At 44.2% G+C, this 24,601-nt stretch overlaps 1 protein-coding gene across 11 annotated transcripts in view; it reads right to left on the bottom strand.

The window, feature by feature from the left end:
• TLE4 (TLE family member 4, transcriptional corepressor) overlaps positions 1 to 17,050 on the bottom strand; it is a 141,194-nt gene extending 124,144 nt beyond the window's left edge. For 6 of the 11 annotated variants that reach the window (XM_032866689.1, XM_032866690.1, XM_032866697.1 and 3 more), the window contains exons 1-4: positions 16,850 to 17,050; positions 15,875 to 15,972; positions 14,730 to 14,793; positions 13,503 to 13,547 (exon numbers count right to left, since the gene is read on the bottom strand). In XM_032866689.1, the coding sequence (XP_032722580.1) occupies positions 13,503 to 13,547; positions 14,730 to 14,793; positions 15,875 to 15,972; positions 16,850 to 16,894 (252 nt within the window). In that variant the 5' untranslated portion in view covers positions 16,895 to 17,050. Of the gene's footprint in view, positions 1 to 13,502; positions 13,548 to 14,729; positions 14,794 to 15,874; positions 15,973 to 16,306; positions 16,422 to 16,849 lie in introns of those variants that run through there. The other 5 variants (XM_032866691.1, XM_032866692.1, XM_032866699.1 and 2 more) reach the window with 1 other exon arrangement.
• Between the last annotated feature and the right edge of the window lie 7,551 nt (positions 17,051 to 24,601).

Raw genomic sequence — 24,601 nt, 5'->3', positions numbered from 1 at the left:
AAAATAAATCCATGTTCTAGACCCATAGGCTACTGAAAAAACTCAGAGTCAGGGTTCCATTTTGTTTATTACAATGTGACCAGGACTAGACAAAGACAGCAAAATGCACTTTGACCTCAGTAAGAGACCAAGTGAAAAGACAGAACTGCCCTGATCCCTCAACTCGGGCAGATCAGGCCAAGGTATGATGTTCAGATCTCAAGTGGTCCTGTCTATCATATACGTCTTGGTACTAACCAAGTGAGTGTCCTTGACAACGGCTGAAATGACCAGCTATGTTCAGCATGGATAAATGAAGGCTGATGAAGGACCGACTGTTCCCTACAAGAGAACTGAAACTAATCTGGAGCCCTCAGTGAGTAGCCAGAACAAATAGGCCCCACTTAAGGCCAAGAAAACTTCCACTAGTCCAATAGTTTCAATGAAAAAAAATCTCCCTTCAGAAATGAAGAAAGGAAGAAAGGAAGGAAGGAAAGGAGGAAGGGAGGAAGGAAGGAAGGAGAAAGGAAAGGAAAGGAAAGGAAAGGAAGAAGGGAAGGAGGGAAGAAAGGGAGAAATGACTGCAGGAGAACATGTTAAGATCCCCATTTAGAGCTTTAAATAACCCACTACCACCAACCTTACTCTTCCCAGCATTACCAGAAAACCTAAAAAGACAACCATGACTTGACATGTCCTCTCAAATTGACAGAATTAACTAGAGAAGCCAGGTAAGGTTGACTCTTGGCCTCTACAAATTCCACATCAGTAGCATCTCCAAGTTGTGACAACCCGAAGTATCTGCAGACACTGCCAAAACTGTCCTTGGGAGAAAGCAACTGCCCCAGTTTGAGAGCCCTGCTCTAGAAGTAGTTCTCAAACTCTTTCATCTGGGTCCTGGTTTCCTCACTGGATCAGTGAGTGCTTCCGGACTCCTTTTCCATAGAAAAAGGCATACAATTTTGCAAAGAAGTCAAGGACCATGTTCAAGGATCCTTTAAAACCCAGCCAATGACCCTCATCCCATTTTTACCCCTAAGCAGGCACTTTTTTAGTTCTCTGGACACTCTCATGTGGTTAAAAAAGGTACTATCCTGTTCTAGAGATTTCCTAGTCAGAAGTACAAAAATACCCATTGGCTGTGATCATCAGACCAGGAGCCAGCAATGAATATCTTCAATAAAGATGAACCTATTGGTTCATTAACTCAGTGCACTTGTTCATTTAAAAAAAAAAATATATATATATAGTATTTTTTCTTCAACCTGAGTAACTAAACCAAATGAAGGTCTTGTGCAGGGCCCTGTAGCCTCGGCTGAAAAACTACCCCCAATCCACGTTTCTACTCAACAGTTACAGTAGTAGAAAGTCCTGAAGCAAACAAAAACAAAAACAAAAAGGAATTGTTTTGTATATTAGAAACTCAATCTGGAGACCACAGGTATTATTACTCATTAAAAGTGTTCCTTCCACTGCATATCGCTGAAGAAGTGTAGAGCCAGAACTGGACTGCCCATGGAAGGAAAGCAGGGCCGGAGCCACACTGCCCATGGAGGGGATGGCAGCTGGCAGAAAACGTGGCTTTGGTTAATAAGGAGCCTGCTTCGCCCCAACACCACACTTTCCAACAAGGACTAAGGGGCAAAGAACTTACTGATCTGAGAATTCAAAAGGCACTTTTCTGATACAAATACATACCCAAAAGGATTCACTATTATTTTTAACACTTAAGCTCCCTATGCACAGAACGTAGCAGCAGACTAGTACCAACGTACATTTTAAAAATAAAAACAAAACAAAAAAAGCTTACCATATTAAAATGGTCACTTGGGAGGCAGGTATCACCACTGGTTCAAGAACAGAGACTCCAAAGCCAGACTGCCCAGGCTTGAATTCCCACTCTGCAACATACTAACTATAAAACCCTGGAAAATTTCTTAGCTGCTCTTGAAGTTAGTTTCTCCTAACATGGTAAGAACAACCAGATCCCTTCTCCTCAAGGATTATCCATTAAACAAATTAACACATCTGATGGACTTACTGCATCACCTGGTACACAGGAGGTGCTTAATAAATATTAACTTATTATTATCATCAAAACTTGCCATACACACATAGGGAAAATCTGTAACTCCATCTAGTCACTGATGAGCTCTTAGCCTAGAGAAGGACTTGCAAGATACAGCCATAGCTATGGAAGAAACAATAGAGAACATGGTTCTAGGTTGTAAAATACTGGCAACATTGGGATTTTTCTATTAGCTGACTCCAATAGTCTAATACTGCTCACAGTCAGGTATGTGTGCATATATATGCAATATATACATAATTTCCTCTTACATAAAATTGATTCTAAACCCCAACTTAAATGGCATGTCTCTAATGTGAAACAATGAAATGAAAAATGAACCTTTTGCTAATGCTGGTGGTTTTTAAATCATATGATGTTAGAGCTAAAAGATACCTTAGAAATAAATCATCGTCTGGTAATTAATCCAAATCCTACATTTTAAAATAGCACATCACCAACTCAAGGACCTATGGCAAAACTGCAAAGAGAACACCTAACCCCTTATTGCCTATTTAGGCCTTTTTCTGCTCAGCACAAAGCAGAGAGAGTCCTAAAAGCTCAGAAACAAAACTTATACATAGGTGGCTGACATAGGTAGAAAGGCAATGAAATGGAAAAATGATACCCTTCCTTTAGTTATTCCAGCATGCACACATTCATTTCTTCTACTATGTTCCAGGAACTGTTTTAGGTGCTAGGGGTACAGAAGTAACAAAACACATTCTTCCTTTTCAGAGCTTATGCCTTAGTACAGGACACTTTACTATGTTTTTGATTCATCAACTCAAAAAGGCCAAGATTAACCATTGTCCCCTTTTATTTGCTTATGATTAACTTACCATAAACCAAGCTGAGAAGTGCAAACCCTCCCCCAAATAAAGGATCCCGGATGGGACAATGCAAGACACCCAAGGACTTCAAGATCTCAAGTTCATTGTAAGCCAGTTTACAGACTTGTTTTACACCCTGAGTGCCCCGAGGTAAACCTCAGCTAAAGAAGCTGACATCTACTATGGATTCTGGAGGGGTAACAAATCCCAGGAGCTAATTACATAACAGTTAACAAACTACTATATACCCCCTAACACACTGGTAGAAAATTATTGGATCCCAATATAAATTATACATTTCACAAGTTGTATGGTTAAGTTTTCTAATATATATGCCAAAATAAAGGCATAAAAACAGATGACTTTAGGGGCACCTGGGTGGCTCAGTGGTTTAAAGCCTCTGCCTTGGGCTCGGGTCATGATCCCAAGGACGTGGGATCGAGCCCCGCATCAGGCTCTCTGCCTGGCGGGGAGCCTGCTTCCTCCTCTCTCTCTGCCTGCCTCTCTGCCTACTTGTGATCTCTGTCAAATAAGTAAATAAAAAAAAAAAAATCTTTAAAAACAGATGACCTTAAAGAAATACTGGTATAACATATTTTTATATCACCTGTCATAGTGATATTACATAAATCAGTGAATTCTTAACCATCTACTAATTAACTATGGGATTTAATCATTTAACATCTATATCTTATTTTATTCCTCCCCAAGATAGGGAAAATGATTTAGCAACATTATTGTGACTTAAATAATGGATGAGAAAGCACCTTGTAAAATATAAAGTACTATATAAACTTAAACATCCATTTCTACTCCTAGCTTCATTAGGTTAATTTTGGACTGAAAGCAAGCAAGCAAGCAAGCAACCTCTGAGAAGAGTTGTTTAAAGAGACTTCCTAAGACTAAAAAAAATGATAGTAAGTCTCAATTTCTAGTCAGCTGGTCACAGAAAATAACAAACCAAAACCAAAGGGCCATTTTAGACCAACGCAGCTAACAGGGATCTCGATGTTCATTTATACTCTAATTGAAGCTGAGAAAAGCATAGTCCTGAGAAGTTCAAGTACTCAGCAATATCACAAAGCTGGTCACTAGCAAGGCCAGAACTAGAATGGGAATCCCTGGACTCTGTCAAGTGTTTGAGGGGAGACAGTAGGGTATATGGAGGTAGTAGAGTATCCCAAACACAGCATTTGGAACATGGCAGAAATATCTACTATACCAATAATCTAAACAGAGTCAAACCAAGGACCTATTTCATGATGTTACTTAATTTCTGTATCTCGGCCTCCTCTTCATAGAGAAAATGGAAATAATTATATACTATAATCTCGTAAGGTTATTGTGAGATTAAGTGAACTCTCACCCTCATGATAAGCTCTCTAAAAATCACTTACTGTTATGATTATTACTTTTTCGGTAACACTATACCATCTCCACTAATAAAAAACTAAGAGGTCTTTAAAGTTCCTTGTCCCTTGAAAAGCACTAGACATTTGCACTTCTACTGATCTGGAAGGTAGTCAGCTAACACATGACAGTGTGTCAAGATCAGGCTCTCCCCACACTCCCTCAAACCACATGTGCGCAGACTTATTAGCAGTGAAAGAATTCTTCAGATAAACAGTGGCTAGTGAGACAGTGATGTTCAAACTGAATTTTAAATTCAGTTAGGACGCGTTCATGTTTTCATCTTTTAAAAAGGCAGATTCCACATGCTCAAACACATGTGTTCTACTCTATCCTAACTCGCTCCCGAGAGGCACACCGAGCTCAGTCACTTTTACTTCCCTTTCCATCTGTCACTTTTCCCACAAACTTAACAAGTAGGCAACACAGGCCTAACTGGGCTTGGGAACTCCATTTTTGTTATCTTACAACCTAAGTAGTAGCCCTTGAAAATATTAAGTCACACATATTCTTGGCTAGCTCGATCTGTGAGTCTTCCCCCCTCACCAGGTATTTCCAGAGCACCTTTTGTGTGACAGGCACAGCTCTCAGTACCAGGGACCGCATGGAAAAGAGACACGCCTTTCCCGTTAAGCTTACCTTCTAGGGGGGTAGGGGAGACTGGCAAGGAACAAGGCTGTACCTAGTATAGTGTTCGCATGGCATACTCTAGGAACACAGGAAAAGCCAGTTGTATTAGGCCCTTTGCTAAAAGTGGATCTAGGCTTTGGGTTTTCGTTTGCGGATCCTAAGCCTCCCTTTGGGCAGGGCCCAAGCACTGGAAGGATAGAGAGGAAAAGAGGAAGGCTCTGTACTCACACACAAACACCCAGATCAGATCTCTAGCTCACGAGGACACTGTAACACCCACTGGACTGCCAAAGGCATCGCCATGCTCCTCACGTCGCATACAGCCAAGAACATGGCAGGAACAGACACTCTACTCGCTGTCTGGAAACAGCATGGTCAGTGAAGGGAGCCCTGGAAGGGAAGTCAAGAAGGCTACTTCCTTTTCTGCCAGCGACTCTCGCTATGCGACCTCGGGCGTGTTCACCGACCTGTGTGAACCCTAGGCTCCCCGCCCGCGTGCTGATCCTCCCGTACTGTGACACTGGGCTAGTCTCTTAAGCCCTTAAGCCTCGGTGTCATCTGTTCAAGGAGGCCAGTGGAATGACACCGCTTGGCAAACTGTGGAGTACTCCGCTGACAGAAGCTATTTAAATAAATACATGGATCCAAAGCTTGCTACTTGCTTTACAGGAACAGCAGGAAGATTAAGGAGAACATATAAAATCCTTAAGCTCCGTGTAAAGAGAGGGTGTTACCGGGTACTCGTGCTCATAATTTCTACAATTACTATTCTTTCCGGTTTTATTTCCTTGTATTTTCAAACTCCTTAACCGAAATAATCCACAAGCCTAGAGAAGCAGAAAACGCGGTCAGAAAGTAACAGTATCCTAATGAGAGTAACAGTCAGTGGAATGAGCTTGCTAAGAAATCAGGAAGCAGGTACCCCTCTTCGTTTCCTCCACGGCTCGCTGCCCTCGCTGCGGCGAGCGCCAGGCCCCGGCTGGGATCTGGGGTGTCCCCCCACGGCCAGGCTCCGCACAGAGCCCCAGGCCCGCACCAGGACAGCAGCCACCCCGGTTTGCCTCGAAACGCAGAAGCTCCCTTCACAGCACAAATCCTGAAGCACCTGTGCGCAGAATCCTCGAAAATAATGACAAAGTAACACAACTGACCGGAAGACCGAGGACCTGAGGGGCGCCCAGGAACGTTTCTCTTCTGCTTCTCCAACAGTTCAGCTAAGAAAAGCCGCACCTTGCCCTCCCTCCGCACCATGGCGAGAGCACGGGTTACACAATGAAGCTCTGAGCAAAGTTTTGGCCCCGCTGGTAGAGAAAGAGCATGAGCCTGGCGTAAACACTGGGTCACTTCCAATGAAAGCAGAGAAGGTGTATAGATCTGTGCTGATGAATGCTGGCTAAATCCCTCTTTCCAGACGTACAGCAACAACCACTGACAGCTGTTACTAAGGCTAAGTCAAAACAACCCTGACTTCCGATCTTCGCTAAAACTTCTGAAGCCCGGGGCGCCTGGGTGGCTCAGTGGGTTAAAGCCTCTGCCTTCGGCTCAGGTCCTGATCCCAAGGTCCTGGGATGGAGCCCCGCATTGGGCTCTCTGCTCAGCAGGGAGCCTGCTCTCCCCCCCTGCAACACACACACACTCTGCCTGCCTCTCTGCCTACTTGTGATCTCTGTCTGTCAAATAAATAAATAAAATCTTAAAAATAAATAAATAAATAAAACTTCTGAAGCCCTTTCCGCTTAAAGTAGAGTAGTATTAATTTCATGCATTCTGTTTGCAGTATACTTAGAAGGGAACGAGTCAGGTCCTGAGCCTCACACACTGCCACTGTCGGTGCAAACACTCAGCTGCCCCTCCCCCAAATACTCTGTCTCAGGGGCTTTTCTCCAACAGTGCAGCTCCAGCAAGTGGTAACTGAGCCACAAGACCACTGCTGTGCCACCCTCCCTGAAGTGCTAGAGTTTTTTAAGAGGAGGTGCGAAAGGGGATCAAGGGAAAGCACCTTCTAAAAAAAATCACATCCCCTCTACTCGCTCCATCAGCATCAAACCTATTACTGCTGTCCTGGAGCAATAAATCATACTATCCAGTCCTATCAAAGGTAGTAAAAATGTCCTCATTAAACACACACACACAGACATACACACACATATAACTCCTAAGTGCACATTTTAAACATTTTATTCCCAATGGACTTTACCTATCCTATTGTACAAAAAGAAAAAGTAAAATTCTAGGAGAGAAAAGGGGAAATGAAGAATGTGAGAACATCACTCTTTGCCAGCACGATCTCCGGATTTCACTATGGCTGCAGCAGCGCCTAAAGACACAAGATAGTCCAACCCAGCTCAAAGGTATTATTATTTAAGATACAAAGAACTTTGCCCAGAAGATAAATAAAAACAATATCCAGTACGGATTAAGGGGCACTGAGAAGGAAATATCCTTTTGTTTGAAAGCTACAAAGAAAATCTTTTATCAGTAAAAGCAAAATATTTGCCTTCATTTAAGTTTGAGTTGTGTGTGATTTCCTGCATCTAAGAACCTCTTTCTGAACTACAAAGAGGCCACAAAACATCACATTTTCCCCTCCCTGTTTTCCCCTTCAAAAACCCACAAGATGGTGATTAACAAACAGCCCCTTGTCTTCAGGCATAGTTTTAGAAGCCACAAGGAAAAGATAAAAGTTAAATGGAAGAACAAGTTTATAAACAAATGAAAAATAGGTTGCCCAGGGAGGAAGCAAACTCAGTCTTCATAAGCAGGCAGCTCTCCTCGCCCCACCTGTGGGAGACTCCCCGTGAAAGCGACCCTCATCTTGTCACCCACTGAAAGCAATCTGAAGGACACTCCAGGGATTCTGGGTATGAGCCCGAAGTTCACGGACTTCATGACAAACGCCAGGCCTATCCCAGCCTCCCAAGGGCGCTCCATTCCTGGAAAAACTGGGGCCTGAATCTCGAACCCAGGACAGACCTGTCTCCCAAGAGACATCCTCCCAGGTGAATTCATCTGAATCCTGAATCCACTACCTAATAACTCTATCACCTGGTGCAGATCTGATCCTGTTTAATCACCCTTTGATTGGACATAATCCCTTTCTTAGGATCATTGTGAGAATTAAAGAATTTGGGCAGTGTGCCCAGATAAGCGGTAAGCACATGCCAGATATATAATAACATTCACTTTCACTGAAAGGAATTTCCAATTCCACTCAACGATCACTGCTTTAGGTGAACAATCTTCAGATACTCTATGAGAACTCAAAAAAAGAAAATTCAGAACTCGACATGTGAGAAGAGAAAAAGGGGAAACCCACGCCATCCAGAAAACACTAATTATGCACATACCCTGACAGGTTAAATTTCCTCCTCACAGATCTGCTTCTCATGAAAGCCTTGTGACAAGTAAAATGACAGCTCACTGGGTCCTGCTCAAGGCACTGCCAACTTGGTATCAACTGTCCTAATACTAGATCCTCTCAAGAGTTTTGGGAAAAACATAAAATCTACATATTATCTAGATTTACTAAATAGGACTGAGGCTGGGTCCCTACCCCAAAATGTCCAGACCAGACATGCCAGGGGTAAAAAACCACCACCAATAACCTGTTTGGTTAATATTAATTGTGAAGTACTACTGAAGGCTAAGTAGTCCTAAAATAGAAGAGGTGGCTTTAAGCCTCAATGAAAAACACACACAAAAGCCCAGGAAGCCCCTCCCCCACCCTCTTCTAATTGTACCTGGAGGGTTTTTGCACAGTCATCAAAATTTTACTTGCAATCCCTTTGAGATTTTCCAGTGCAGCAGTGTGCACCCTCTGTTCCCCACCCCCTAGACTAGTCCCTCAATGTTTATAAAGCAAACGAAAATCCTGTCAAGTAAAATTTTCATTGGTTTATTCCTTTCGGCTATAACATCCCACCTTCGGTAATCGCTCACTTTCATTGCCATACAAGAATTCAATCATCCATTGCTGAAAAAAATAATCAGTCACTGTATAAGAATACAACACACAGTCCCGAACACCTACTCTCTGCACCTAATCCTCCAAATCCAAGTGCCTACAGTCGAAGACAGGAGATGTGCAAGAAACTAGTAATGTATTTTTTTAATTAGTTTTCTTAGAGGAAATCTGACCAAAATGGAACTTTAAACAAATGGACTTCCACTGCAAGCTCTGTCCCCCAAAAAATTTACTGCACCTTTAGTGCACCCAAGTCCACTCAAGGCTGGAACGTCATGCCAGTCAGATATCACTTCAACCTCAATAAATCTCTTTTTACTCTTCAAATCCTAGGCTACTTTCTAAAATAGTTTGCTAAAAAAGCACCAACCTAATTAACAACAGCTTCCTCTGCAACAGTGGCCTTCATTTCACTTATTTACACATTAACTGCAGCCTCCTTTTGGCCAATCCAGTCTACTCTCTGTACCATGCCGAGCCTTTTATCTGCCCTGGACAGCATTTTCTCCAGCAGATGAAGTAGATGCCGATTGATTTGCTGTCGAGCATGGTAAATTAATAGCAACAAATTGCTGAGGGCCCGTCTCGCTGCTCCACCATGCTTCGGCAGTTTTGCTTTATTTGCTCCATGATGGGCAGCAGTCCGCCTCTTCAAGTCAATTTCTTCTTAACAACCTGCAATACTTTTCAATGGTGAAAATAGAGCTGTTCCTTGTAAGTCAGAAATCAATATCCTATTGCCCTTAGAAAATGCTAAACAAGCAGTATTGGCAATCCACTTGGTACTAGAGGGTATCAGATATAATGCAAATCCATACTGCTTCCCTCCTTGTAGTTATTACAGTTTGCTAAAAGGTTCCTAATGTCATTTATCATCATTTACCATCGACCAGAGAGGCTATGATTATGATATCCTATCAGTTGGCAAGGCCCCTTCATTTCTATTCAATTAATATTTTAGGAGCACTCAAATGGTTGTGGCCCAAGTCTTGTAATAAAATTTACATGGCTTGCAGTGAAACAGGAGTTTTCCTGCTCTGATTAAAAAATAACAATTATGTGTCCATACACACATACATTTACACACATGCATACATACACATATATATATATACACATGCGTGGCCCCAAACATGTGTATACAAATGTGCAGTGTTCACTTCTTTTAGGTTCTAAATGTTGTAGGTTTCCAAAAGTTCCAAATTCTAAAATTCAAATACTAAGCTCAATTTTTTTTTAGAAGCAAAAACAACCTTCAGACTACAGAATATTGACTATGAGAAAGTCCCGAGACATTCTCAAAATGCGGTACATTTATCTCCATTTAGACTTCCTATAGATGGAACTCACATACCTACTGTTCCTAATCTATATCCAATATTCGCTTTCTAAAGTGGTAACTGCTGCTGTCAGATTAGATCAGGGAGGTCTTCTTTAATTACAGTGTTACAGGTGAAGGATGGGAACGGGCAGTATTTAGCAATGTTATCAAGTGCACACATCACCCTGTTCTGCCCATGGCCACTGACCCATTTAGAAGCCACACTGTATTTATAAAGAGGAACAATCAGCAAAAAAAGTAACAACTAAACCATGGGCCAACTGGTCCATCCAGAACAACAGCAACAACAAAAAGAATACAAAAAACCCCACACTTAGGGAAATCTTTAGGGAATAAAGGCCAACGTTCTTCCATTTAAAAAAATTCCAATATGAAGACATCACAATAAAACATGTGTCATTTCTAACCATGTCCCATTTGTCAACTTCATGTTCATGTTGGAACTAAAGACAGTGGTGAAACATAAATTCACATTAGGGCCTAGAATAGTCCATTCTAACTTTTCTGTTTCTTTTTTTTTTTTTTTTCCAGCTTCCTCTGCTCAGTTCTATCGATCCCACTAAAGAGTACCAGAAATTAGATTCATATTTTATGCTCTAATTCCATGGCATGTCACCGAGTTCCCCTTTAAAAAAAAAAAAAAAATCAACTAATTCTACCAGACTAATGCTATTTACTCAGTTACCAAAATTTAAATTAATTATGTTCTCAAACATAATTGTTAAAAATTGGCAACATTATGCAGGCTTAATTAAGATTAAATCCAATTTACTAAATGTACTTTAATTGGTACTAATTACATTAGCTTTCATTTCAGAATGACAAATTCCCCATAGATTTCACTCTATAGTTCTCGATCAGAATCAACACAGGGTGACTGACGATGAACATCATACAGAAAGGGGAGGGCCTATAATACCAGACCCCCAACCCTGTTTTGTCCCTGCTCTGTGCTTTTAGCCTTTTATCAGTCTGCTAAGTCACAGAGTCATGACTCCATCACAGCCATCATTTTCTGTTCCAATGAAAAATTTCTCTAAAAAATACCCTGTGGTTGGCAGCAGCCAAGAAGAACAGGAGCGTTAACCAAAAAATACACAAAGGTTTCGAATATCAGGGCCACCAATTACTAGGGTACTTCCAAGGACTCTGGGGACTCCTACTCTTGAACCCTTCAGAGACACAAATCTAATAAGTGAATAAGCCTAACCCGATCTTGAGAACTAGGCCCAATTATGCCGCAGGGCAAATTCCCTGCATTATTGCTGCTTTCCATTACGAGGGTATCCAGCGAGTGCATCTGGAAGAGAGGCCAAGAGGAACCAAGGCTGTCTGCCTAGGAAAACAAATAAAGACAGATATGCCTCTGTGCTTAAGGGGGGAAAGAAAGAAAATATAATAAGTAGGTGGTTTGCAGGGCTGTCTGTATTTCATAATGTGATAAACTGCCCTCAGGATTCTTGATATGATTGAATTTAAAAGCAAGAAAAAAAAAGGGGGGAAATGTACTCTATTCTCAATTTTAAATGGATGGCATTTGAGGCCACCTGGACAAGTGGATGACAGAATTACAGAGGTACAAAATGTGTAAAATTAAGGGATCGCACATATCACCCTCCCCCAAGAAATGCATACAATCAAATACAAGTTCTGTGTCTCTCAAAACTGCAAATTGTATAAAGAGATCTGGAAAGTGTGTGTTATGGTAAGTAAGATACAGGAGGAAAAATAAAAGAACATTAATCATCTGGCACAATCTTGAAAAAGACACTAATTAATCTTGGATGGTGGGGTGAGGACAAAAAAAAAAAAAAAGAAAGAAAGAAACACATGTACAAGTTCCAGACCTAAAATGCCACGTAAGGAGCATAATTAACAAACTATATCTCTTATGTAATTTATTCCTGTAAGGTAGAGCTAAGGGGAGTCCATGCATAAGCTTGATGGGTTTCTGTTACGCAGGAGATATACACTACGAATCTAAACAGAAATGGCAAAGATGTTAAAATAAGCACTTAATTTTAATGTGCAGCAAAGTATACTATAATGTTAATATTGACATAATTAAATAGCTTATGAAGTAAAAAGAGTATCTGAAATAAAAGATCCTCCGCGTAAGTGACGACGCATCTTTTTTTTCCAACTTTCTGTTTTCAAATACTGTTTCTCCAATGCCTTTTCCTGTCCACCAGTCATCTCTGACAGCTACTACCTGTAAGTATGTGGTAATTAAGTATATCAGAAAGGAATCCATAAGTACTAAAGGCCTAATAATATGTGATTATTTTGTATGTTTTAAACTTAGAGAGTAATCGTATCTACCATGAGTATAAATAAGAAATGAAAAGCATTAAGTTTTCCCTCATCTTTTCCCAGCAGGTAAATACATACACACCTACTGTGAAATAGTTGATGAGACAGACCTGAAACAGTTTCACCAGGAGGTCATTAAAAATAGAATAATATTGCCAAGCAATATTTTTTATATACCTGTTCCTTTTCTACATAGAAAATTTAAACCAAACCCCATTTTACTCAGTTTCTTAAGGGAAAAAAAAAAAAAAAGGCTGTTTGAGTCATACCTCTCAACACTTTCTGACTAATCATTATCTTTTTGTTTTGTTTTGTCTTTTTCTTTTGGCTGAACTAGTTACTAGATGTGAAGGCCCAGTGCTAAGCACTATCACACCCTCCTATCAAGCTCAATTTACCCTATACAAATTTTGGAAGTACAGTTACAGTTCCTGGTTAAGACCCAAATAAGGAGCCTCGGGGGACTGGTACCAGGATTTTATTTTACATCAATTTCTTTTGTAGCGACACAGATTTCATTGTGATTCTCCCAGCTCACCCTCTATCCATTCTTTCACACCAAGCCAAGGAAGGTTCCACACAATTTACAGTTCCTCTTCTTAATATTTTCTAAGAAAAGCCCTCTCCTATGACAGGTTTGCAATGCCCAAAATACATAAATTAACTCCTTCAAAAGAAAAACAAGACATTTTTTAAAATTTAGCATCCTGCTTTTGAAAGTGGACGAAATTTAATATGCATTCAGACATTTTACGTCACGTTTTTAAATGATTAAACTCAGGACAAAATGCAAAAAGGATGGAGAACCACACCTGAAGATAGTATTCCCTTGAGTAGTCTTTCAAAATACAGAAGTCACAAAAACATGCAGAATAAAATTGCAAAACATACGATTTTCTTTCTAAAGTGCACAGTATTATTATCATTTCAAATGGTTATAATGGTTATAAAGAAGCAACTTACCTGCTTGTGCATTTCTATATTCAACCCATAGGACATCTCATAATACTGTCAAAGAAGGGAAAGCAATTAATTTCGTGCCTTTCATCAGTCTCCCTAGTTTGTTTCAAATGCCCCAAGTATGTTTAAAACAAACATAAAAGCCTCACCTAAAGCAAAATATCCACAATACCTATGCTAAGGAGGAACTGAATAAACTAGCAGCCACCCTAAGACACAGACTAAGAGAGTAACTCACAAAACTAAGAAAATCAACCTCACACGTAGCGTTCTTAAAATCTCCAGTTGTCTTTATACATCACAAGCAGATGAATCAGTAAGACCTGTTGAAAATTTAGTACCATATGGACTCAAATTCCTAGGCACAGCGGGCAAGTTAATGGCGAGTGTCTCATACAAATGCTGATGCTTTGAAAGAACTGTTCAGAAAGGTGATGCTATTTCAGAGTTCCATCTCTCATTTTTAGCGTATTGCTCATGTTCATACATTCAAAGGAAAAAGGCTTGATAGGAAATGAATGAGTTACTCTGGAGCCTTTACGAACAAGCATAAAAACATGCTTGGTAAGAATTCTGAAAAAGCAGATCTGTTTTTTTTTTTGTTTTTTTTTTTTTGGATGTGTCGCGTAACTGTCATTACAGAAATTCTGGCAGAACAAATCGGTTATACAGGAGACGACAACACACTTCAAACCAATGTAACACCGCAGAAATTGAAAACACACAAAACACATGCAAATACACACACACGTAACATAAAAAGCGGGAAAAATGTGAAAAGGTATCTGGTGTCTTTTGATATCCATTATTATTATCTAAAAGAAATGAAACCTTAAAAGTCAAACTGTATACAGAAAAACTGGTAAGACTGTTTGGAACAACAGCAATAAAACAATAAGGAAAACCACTAACGCAAAAACATTTTGCTTGTGACTATCGACAAAACATAAATGAAGGTCTTTTTTTCCCCTCCAGTCTATAAAAACAAAGCACAGAGGATTATACCCTACGCAGCTGAACTTTTTGAAAATTCAAATCAAAGCTGGTTGTCAGAGACAAGTTATAACATCCTGGAATTACAGGCTGCTAATGATCACATTCCCACAACCCCAACTGCACTGGCACGCTGTGACGGGGATCTATCCTGCAGCCTCCAGCAATCTGAACAGATCCTTGCTTTTGGTATCCTAAACTAATAGGCACTTTGAATCTGTGACACAGTTTTCTTACCATGACATAATGCCGCTGCATCTCGGTCTTCTCACTGGCGAGTTTCTCACATTCCAGCTTCAGGCTGTTCAAGACATAATGAAATCTAAGTACAATGCAGACCTTGACTTACATTCTTCAAATGTAAATAGACATTCCCTCCTCTAAATCATCACCTACAAAATGCCAAATCAACGATCTTAAATAGCACCCTCATTACTGAAGAAGTGGTGGGAGAGAAAGGGGTAACTGGAACCAGCCTGGACTTGCCCTTTCAATGAGGATCAAATGTGGGGTTTTTGTTTAAGAAAAAAATCCTCTAGGCAATTTAATTCCGGAGCCGCATCCAGAAATGAACATTCACTAAATTCATTTAATGAAAGAAGAAAACAAAAATAAACATCAATGTGTACATACCCAAGCGCAAATTTAAGTCCCCCAAAATGTCACAAGGGAGTTTTTTTTTCTTTAATGTTCCACAAAGAGATTAATGAAAATATGAATCAATCATGTCTTATGAATGATGTCTTATTTGTTGCCTCCAAAACAGAGACAAGTTGAATACCACCACCCAGGGGCAAAGTGTGGATCGGGTTCGGTGGCTCGTTTTGGTTCTTGCATTTAAGAAATAAGAATTACACGTCATTAGAAAGCCAGCGAAAAGAAAAATATGTCAAAGGCACTCTAACAATTGCCTCTAAGAAGAAAACATTTTTTCAGCATAAAAGTAATGAAATCGCTCACTTGTGACTTCCCAGAGCTCTCAGCTCACGGTATTTCAGTGGAATGGCAGAAAAAAGTGAGACGGAATCAAGCCCGGAGTAATAAAGAACCAAGGAAGTCAAAAGGCCCCAGAATCTTCCCAACCTTCCATTCTCCTGGCCCCAATAAATCAATATCGAAAGTTTGGCCTCAGCATTTTCCAAGTCTCCCCAGTTTCGATTGTTCTGCCTCCTTTTTATTTATTTACTGGAGAAGGAAAGAATGCTTAATTTCTTTACACCTGCCTGAGTAAAAGAGGCCTTGACTTGCCCTTTCTGCCCACAAGTAAAAATGATAATATCACCTTTGTGGAGGCCAAAAAAAAAGGGGAGGGGGTGTCTGTGTATGGGGGGGGAGACAAGAGCTAAGCAAACAGGAGGATCAGCTAAAGTCAATATCGTTACCTGTGGTATTGAGCCTGTAAAAACTGAAACTCTTCCTTAATCCGATCACAGGACTCGGAAATTGTAAATTTAAAGGGTTGAGCAGGCTGATGCGGTGCCTAAAGAACAACAATAAAATATTTAATTAGCCCACATCACAGGCGAGGCAGGGAGATGGAGAAAACATACCACGCGGCGCTAGCGGGGGAGGGGGGGTCACCGTGCAGGCAGGCAAAGAGCGATTAAAACTCTCATCTAGCGCCCCCCCTCCACCCCCCGGCCTCGCCACACAGCCGACAGGGACTGGTTTCTGGCTGGCCCCGGGCCCCCGAGTGCTCTGGCCCGCCCCGGACCCTGCGGGTTCGAGACCCCACTCCGCTCCCTCGCCAACCGCGGGCGCCCGGGACCCGCGGGCGACCGGGGACCCGCGCGCCGCGCCCACTCCCACCCCACCCGGAATCGAAACTGGCCCGTCGGGGGGACTCGCGCCATGGCGTCTGGCCGCGGTCAGGTCGGGGGAGGAGGGGGACGCGGCCGCCACCCTCCGCGGCCGGCCGGCGGGCTCGCTCGCGCGTCCCCGGGGCCCTCGGCTCGAGGGGCCGGCGCCCCGACTCCCGAGCCGCAGCCGGACTAGCCGCGCCGCCGCCGAGGGCGCCCTCCCCGCCCTGGCGCGGAGTCGCGCCTCCTCCATCGCTCGCCGACCCCCCCGCCCCGAGGAGTCGCTGCGCGGGGACGGCGAACGGCTCCGCGCGGCTTCCAGGGGCTTCAAAGACAACAATAAGAAAATGGCTACAACTCAATTGCCTCTCCGCACCCCCTCCGAGAGTGCCACCGCGCCGGGGGGTGGGGGGTGACGGCAGGCAGCTCCCCGAGCGGGCCGCGGGGCGCGAGCCGCCCTCCCCGCCCCTTCGGCCCCAGACACAACTCGGCGCGCAGGGGGCGACGCGGGGAATCCCCCCGCGCTCGGCGAGCTCGCACCCCGCCGCCCGCACTCACCGGGTGTCTGGTCTGCGGGTACATCTTGCTCAGGTCGCGAATCATCCAAACCGATTTAGTTGGCTGCGCTGGGTAGAGGCGCGCGGCTCATTGGCTTTAATGGCCCCGAGGAGGAGGTGGAGGAGGCGGCGGCGGAGGCGGCCGGCCGGGTCCGAGGGGCGGCTCGGGCGGTCCCGGCCCCCGCCGGGTCTCGCGTGACGCGGGCGGCAGGAACGCGCGGCGGCGGCGGCGGCGGCGGCGGCTGGGTGCGGGCGGCCGGGCCGCTCGGCATTCCTCGCGGGCGTCACTGGCCCGCCGCGGGCATTGTCCGGCGCGCGTCTCCCGCGGCAACGCTCCGACGTTCGCTCCGCCGAGGCGCGCCCGCGGAGCCCAGCGCCGCTACCGCGCCGTTCCCCCGGGCCGGGAAAAGTGCGAGCTCCGCGCACCAGCGCCCGCCGGCAGCGCCGCCCGCCCGCTCGCTCGCTCGTCCCACTCCAAACTTTTTTTTATTTGTCTTTTAATTGGTTGTTATTCCTCCGAATGAATGATCTCTCTCTTCTTTCCTAAAAGCAAACACAAACTCCTTTGGTTCGGAAGAGGTCTCGGCGGTGCTTTTTGGTTTCTCTGGAGATTTTTTCACTTCACAGCCACGATCTTTTAAAAAGGCACCTTTTAGCTTCTTTTACCACATCTCATTTCCTTATTTTTCTTCCTTCCTGTTTTCTTGTCTTTTTTTTTTTTAACCCCAAATTGAAGGGGATTATAAAAATAAAAGTGAAACGCTTGCGGCTTTTTTTTTTTTAATTCTCTCTCCTTTCAAACTCTGCGAACACCACCTCAAAATAATATACAAGTGTGTGAGAGAGGGGGAAGCAAGCAGCCAACAGCCCAAACACCCGCTCAGAACAGCTCTAACAACACGCTCTGTGTAGGTGACTTCTTTGACCAAATTTAGCAGCAGCTAATCATTAACATTCTGATACATATTCACAACCGTCCGCGGAGGGACCGCGGAGCATCCCGGGAGATGTAGTCCACCCCCAGCGAACATGGTCGAGGATTCGGCCAGATTGACTACAATCACCGGCCCGCCACGCGACCGCTCTGGGGCGCTCTTCTAACGCCCCGCCCACTCTTGGCGCGGTAGGTGTCTCCAGCAACCAATCAGAGATGGCTGAACATTAATCGCCGTTCTGTGTTACTGCCCATCATTTCACTGCTGACAAATAGCGAGCCGAGGGGAGGAGCTGGCCGGGCTGAAGCCCACGTGGGGGCCGGGCGTCGTCCGCGGTTCAGACCAATGAACGGAACGTGATGGGGTTAGCGGAGGCGGAGCGGAGATGGCCCGCCCAAGGCGGAGCTTGGTCTTGGCTGACGTTCCTTAGCGCGAGCGTTCGAACCGGGGAAACATTTGTTCAGCTGTCAATCAAAGTAACGTGGGCCTGGGAGAAGCGGTGGCGGCGGCTGCTGCTGCTGCTGCTGTTGCTGCTGCCCTGGCTGCATGTTTAGAACTGGGTGTTGGTGGCGGTGGTGGCGGCAAAATGTAGAGGGTGGTGGGGGCGGTAAGACTCGAGGTTGGTCAGAAGATCTCCTTCCGAGTCTCGTCTTCCCACCCGCCCCCCTCCAACCCAAACAGCCTCGGCCCCTCGGTCCTCGGCCGCGCTAGGAATGCGGACTAATTAGGGTCCAATGTCTCCTTAAAGAGACAAGCTCGGCCTTGTGTAACGCGCCGAAACCCCTGTTGAGACAAGAGAGGGAGGATCACGCCGATCCCACTCCGTTCGGTTCACATCAATTTTACGCGCCGCTGGAGCCGGCATAATTTTCCGTGTGAACGCGGACTCGAGCCCCTGTTCTTGTTTAGAGCAGGAGACTGAGCTGCGAGACGCTTACCGGGGCAGGGGGCCAGGGGCGCGGGTGGGGAGGGCGCCCCTCCGAGCTCCGAGAGGTCTGTGATTGCCATTTAACCCCAAAGTGGGGCAGGTTTCCCCAAGGAGCTATTAGAGGAAGCACTCCAAGTCGCTCCCCTCGGGGGCCGCGGGGGCGTAACCGTGGAGTCTCGGGGTGGGGCTGGAGACCGGGGGACAGGGGTCACCCGATTCCCAAAGAAATTTTGTCGAAGGGGACCACCCGCATTCCGCAGTCCTGCACTAGGACAGTGTCAAAGAGGCACCTGACGCAGGCACAGGGTAGAAAACGCCCCTGCGCCCCTGAGATGCTCCTTTCCCCCGGATCAGAAACAAGACTGTCCCTCTTTCTCCTGCTCTTTGGAGGAGCAAGTCAAGTTTGACGAGGCTGAAACGGGCCGGGCCACGCGGGCCACGAGATAGGGCGGGTCGGCCACCAAAGGGACAAATTTCGGGAAATGGCGCGGGGAGGGGGGGGCGTTTTTAGGGAAGGGGCTAAGGAGGTGGGAACAGACTCCGTGGGCAGAAAGGGTGGTCCCGGGCAGAGAGTGCCTTCACCTTTATGCTTCATCCAGCTAGGGGTAACTCCCTGGTTTAAGGGGAGTCGCTGTGGCTGGTAGCCTTTCCTAGTGAGCCTCTAGCCTTCGGGGGGCGTGGAGGAATTCAGAAAAAGCCAAGTTGACGACGAATTTAAGGGTCTGCTTTGGACGTTTACTTCTCAGTATGACTTGCCTACTCTCTAACTCGGACATTGGCAGAGATGTTTCACCGTTAGTGGAAAACCAATCTTCTTAGTGATATTCCAAGCCTCAGTGGAGAAATCAATGACTTAATGTCCAACCTAACACATTCTATGGGTTTCTTCCTGTGCTTGGGCACTGTGGGAGGGCCAGTGCAAAGGAAGGCTGTGATGGTCTTCACAATGTGAACTCCATCCCCAGATACTTTCAGCAATTTGATTCAGCAAATACTATCTCCATCCCCAGATATAAGGATGGAGAACTCTGGACAGTTTTCTGAAACTCCTCTGTCCCATGTCCCAGTCCAAAATGAGATGTGCTGTAAGAACACATACACGCTGATTTTGAAGAGTTAATACAACAACAAAAAAGGAACATGAAATAGCGCAATCATTTATCATGATTACATGGTGAAATTCTAATATTTTGAACATAATTGTTTAAACAAAATGTGTTACTAAACTTATTTTTTTCTGTTTGTTTTTTAATTTTTTAAACCCAGATATTAGGAAGGTTTAAATTCCTTGATGTTGCTCACATATTTCCATTGGGCAGCACTGTTTTTGTTGTTGTTGTTTTTTAAAGATTTAATTTATTTATTTGACAGAGAAGGGGGGGCACACAAGGGGAGAGTGGGAGGGGGAGAAGCAGGCTTCCCCTGAGCAGGGAGCCTGATACGGGACTCAATCCTAGAACCCTGAGATCATGACCTGAGCCGAAGGCAGACGCTTAACAACTGATCCACCCAGGCGTCCTGGACAGCACTGTTTTTGAAACATCCCTAAGAACAGAAAATTAAAAGACTTGAGTGATACAATTTCTACACTAGGAACGTGAATTTTCTAAGAACAACAGCAACAATCACATTTTATTCTAGGGTTGGTTATTTGCTCCCAGTGGAGCTTTTCAATAGTTCGTTAAATCACCCACGGTGCCTCTGTAGGAAGTTCCATGTTATCTGTTCTTGCCAGAATGTTAACAAAAGTTCCATAAGAACTGGAACTTGATTATGTTCACGGCCACATTCCAGAGGCTGAGAATGATGTCTGGCACATAGTTGGTGCTCAGTAAATACCTGCTGATGGTATTCATGAGCAAACACCATCTTGTGTCAGAATAAAAAGTTCTGTATCATTTGGGCCATATTTATTGAGATTCTATACAGTTATATCCCAGGGCAGGGAATGAGAATCCTAGTAATAGAACCTGAAGAGCTATTTCAAAGGGTTAGTGGATCAAGGGGAATCTGCTCTATTAGGAAATCTTGAATAACTAATGACAGTAACCACTCTCCTAAACTCTTTCAATAGTTTGTGTCAATAGAAGAGTAACACGAAATCAGGATGTTTCTTTACTTTTTATTAAGTCCAGTTTTGAAATACTGCCCTTGAATGTGTTTTACACTTTGCTCATTTGGCAGATCTACAGAAAGATGCCAAATGAAGCCACCAGTGTCCCAGAAGAACACAGAGAGTAGATGGGGCAAATAGCTGCTTTTGTCTCTTCTACTCTCTGCTCCAGCTTTTCTGTCTTTTCAAGTTTGTTTGTTTGACTGTTTGTTTGTAGTAATCCCTACACCCAACATGGGGCTCGAACTCACCACCTGAAGATCAAGAGTCGCATGCTCTTTCAACTGAGCCAGCCAGACACCCCTGTGGTTCCCTTTTTACACTTTTTTTTTTAAGATTTTATTTATTTATTTGACAGACAGAGATCACAAGTAGGCAGAGAGGCAGGCAGAGAGAGAGGAAGGGAAGCAGACCCCCCGCTGAACAGAGAGCCTGATGCGGGGCTCGATCCCAGGACCCTGGGATCATGACCCGAGCAGAAGACGTAGGCTTTAACCCGCTGAGCCACCCAGGAGCCCCTCTTTTTACACTTTTCACAGACTATTGAGCCAAGCTGTGAAGTCAGCTGGGGGCTTATCTTATCACACACAGTGGGGAGCTCCAGAATGTTTATGTGGGCAGGCTCAGCAGCAGCATTCCTATTGGAAGCTAGACCTGGGGTTCCAATCTTTATGTGATGTATGCAAAGCAACCACATTATTCATTATTTCCTCTTCTTTGTTCCTCCACTGAGTATTTATTGGAAAAAAAAAATTTTGTGGCCTAATATGTGCCAGGATAAGGGAATTTAACAATAAATTGGCTATTTTTCATTTGTTGTCTCTCAGCTTCAAATTCATCCTCTTTGCCTGCTCTGTGAAAACAGATCTGGGCCCTTTAAATAGTTTCCTTTGTCAAGGGGTACCAAAGCTTTGTCCACAGAGGTTGCTGGGGAGGCATTGCAAGAGGAAAGAGTTTTGCTTCCTGATTTTGCCTGCAGGCCAGGCAGACAGCAGTCAGTAACTTCCTCCATGACCGCCCCCCCCATCCCCACCCCTCCTCACCCCCTCCACCCCTGCCTTGTGTAATTTCAGAGCAAACTGCCTCTGCTGAGACATTCCCTGAATGGCTTTCTTGCATCCCCCCTCCCCACCCCAAGATCAAGTTCCAGTAAGTTCTGGAGTGTGGGTTTCCGGCAAGTTCCAGAACACAGATGTCCATCAGGGTCTTCTTGCTCCAGCTGTGCCCTCCAGAACAAGGTCTGGATTTCAGCCATAGGATGTGTGTGTGTGTTCGAGGGGGGGTCTTGGGGAGCCTCTTTCTTGAGTCCTCTATGTCAGCCCTAAAGGTTGGCTCTTCCTTTATATCTGCTATTTCTACATTCTTCAGGGTTCTCTTTACCTCTTATTTCCCAGCCCCTCTCTACTCCCATTTCCCGTCATAATTAATAAATCTTTATATTGAACTTCTCTTGTTCAAATTACTGTGTACTTGGACTCAGACTGATGCAGTAAACAACATATGCACCGTCTCTTCCCTTTGGGGACTTACATTCTGATTGAAAGGCAGACAAACAGCTGAATGAGTAACCATGTAATATGAAAGTGGTGGTACATACTATAAAGAGAAGTAAAGCAAGGTGGGCGGATAGGAGTAGTTCAGATGGCAGTGGGCTGCCCAGAGGGGCTGCCAAGAAGAGGCCAGCCATGGCAGAGACCGCTGAACAGCAAGCTTCAGGTGGATACAAAGGCCCCATCTGGGGAAGTGTTGATGAATGTGAGAGCTTCGAAAAAAGTAAAAATAGTATAGGACCAGGTCACCGCCACATCGATGGGTCGAGATCACATGGAATGTTTGACATCAGATAAAGGCATTTGTTTTCTATTCTGAGTGTAATGGAAAACCATGTGGAAGGGGGAAGGATTGTAAGCAGGAAGCAACAGGATCATTACAAATATGAAACTGGTCTGTAAGTGCCCTTTCTCGTACTTGGCCCTAAGACTAAGAAAACAACCTTTTCCATATTAAAGAGTATCTATTACTTTTATTTGGGGCAGCTAATGCAGACTATGAAGGGAGACATCCCCTTAGCACTGGCACTGCCTAACCCCACTATTAAGTGATGGGTACATTTTAATTTGAATAGAGGCCATTTACGTAATTCAGAAATGTCAAGTTCTGCCTTCAATGTACCACTAGCACAGCAATAATCATAGAGAATCCAGGACATGTGGATTCATTTCTAGAGCAGCAATTGATTTACCCCATAACTGATGACACACCGCTCTCCCATCTATGATACGATGGGCATAACTCTATAGTATTCTCCTTAGTTGAAAAGATTGAGTGTATCAACGTCAAAGAGAATGCCAAATCTCTGAACTTGCCTGGTGAGGCAGAGGCTCATCTCTGCCAGCTGCCTCTGTGTTTAGTGGTAGAGGTTGCCAAGCTATCTTTGTGTTGTGATGTCTTTTCTTAATTTGGTGGATAAAAGGCAAGTGGGCACACATTACTTTCTTGGGGAAGGGTGGCCCTTGGCCTGGGAGTAGGGTGGACAAATGTGTATAGAGACTAAGGAGGTTTTCTGGGAAAGAAGTCTTCTTGAAATGCTACATTGTTTGAACCCCCTCACATGGTCTCTAATTAAGTCTACTGGCAAGAAGGAACACTGAAACCTGTCTCTTCCCTTCTGGGGGAGCACAGACATGGTGGGGTGTGGGGGGTTGTCTAGAATGCGTCTTGAAGTCAACAGGAGAATGGACCAGTGACCTAGTCTCAGCATCAGTGGCGGGGGGGGGCTATGGATCTTTCTTATTCTGAAAGAAGTCTGGGTTAAAGATAGGAAACTCCTTTGGCTTACTCATGCTAGCACTAATGGAGTGCTTTGGGATAAATGGCTATATGAGGATGATAAGGTCTGTGGAAGACCCTGTCTTCTACAGTTACACGATATGTCAGCAATAGTTCCAAGTGTCTGAGAGAGACCCTGAACTTCTAGCTAGTCTGAGCAATTAACAGTTGACAATTTGTCTGCACATTTAAAAGGATCTGTGAATTTATTTATACTCTAAGCTGGTAAAGCAAACTATATTTTAAAAATATACTTATTAAAAAGGACCTTCTTGGGGTGCTGGAGTGGCTCAATCAATTAAGCATTTGACTTTGGCTCTGGTCATGATCTCAGGGTCCTAAGAGTGAGCCCCATGTTGTGTTGGGCTCCTGCCTCAGTGGGGAGTCAGCTGGTCCCTCTGCCCCCCTTCCCATTCATGAGCTCTCTGTCTCTCTCAAATAAATAAATAAAATCTTGAAAAATAATTCCCTCTTGCTCAAGAAAAATTCACATTATATTTACTTTCCTTGAATCTAGAAATGACCCTTAAGAGATACTTCTGTTCCACACCCCACCCCGCCTTAAAGCAAACAAGGTATTACTATCCCCACTTTAAAGATTAATCAACTGAGGCTTAAAGAGAAGTTACTTGCCCAAAGCTGTACAGTTTAGAAGTACAGAAGCAGAGGTCAAACTTCTGTCCTCTTTCTTTCATACCTTTCAACTCCTGCCTCCTTCTTTCATACCTGTCTAAAACCCGCTTTCCACAAGTGGGTATTCAATTAAAATATGTGATTTCACCATTCCCCAACTCACCTGCATGGTTTACTCCTTTTCAAGCAGAGATTTTATTGCTAAAATGCGAGTGGAGGGTAAATCAGGGAGATGACTGTGCTGTAGCTGCCAGTGGGAAAAACTTGAACCTGAGGCTTCCCATGGATGCATGAAGCAAACCTCACTCCCTCCTT

This window comes from Lontra canadensis, unplaced genomic scaffold (assembly GCF_010015895.1).
Source record: "Lontra canadensis isolate GAN:19392208 unplaced genomic scaffold, GSC_riverotter_1.0 scaffold31, whole genome shotgun sequence".
Classification (NCBI taxonomy): domain Eukaryota; kingdom Metazoa; phylum Chordata; class Mammalia; order Carnivora; family Mustelidae; genus Lontra; species Lontra canadensis.
The sequence above is the reverse complement of the archived record's forward strand: the minus strand, read 5'-3'. Positions and strand labels throughout refer to the sequence as shown.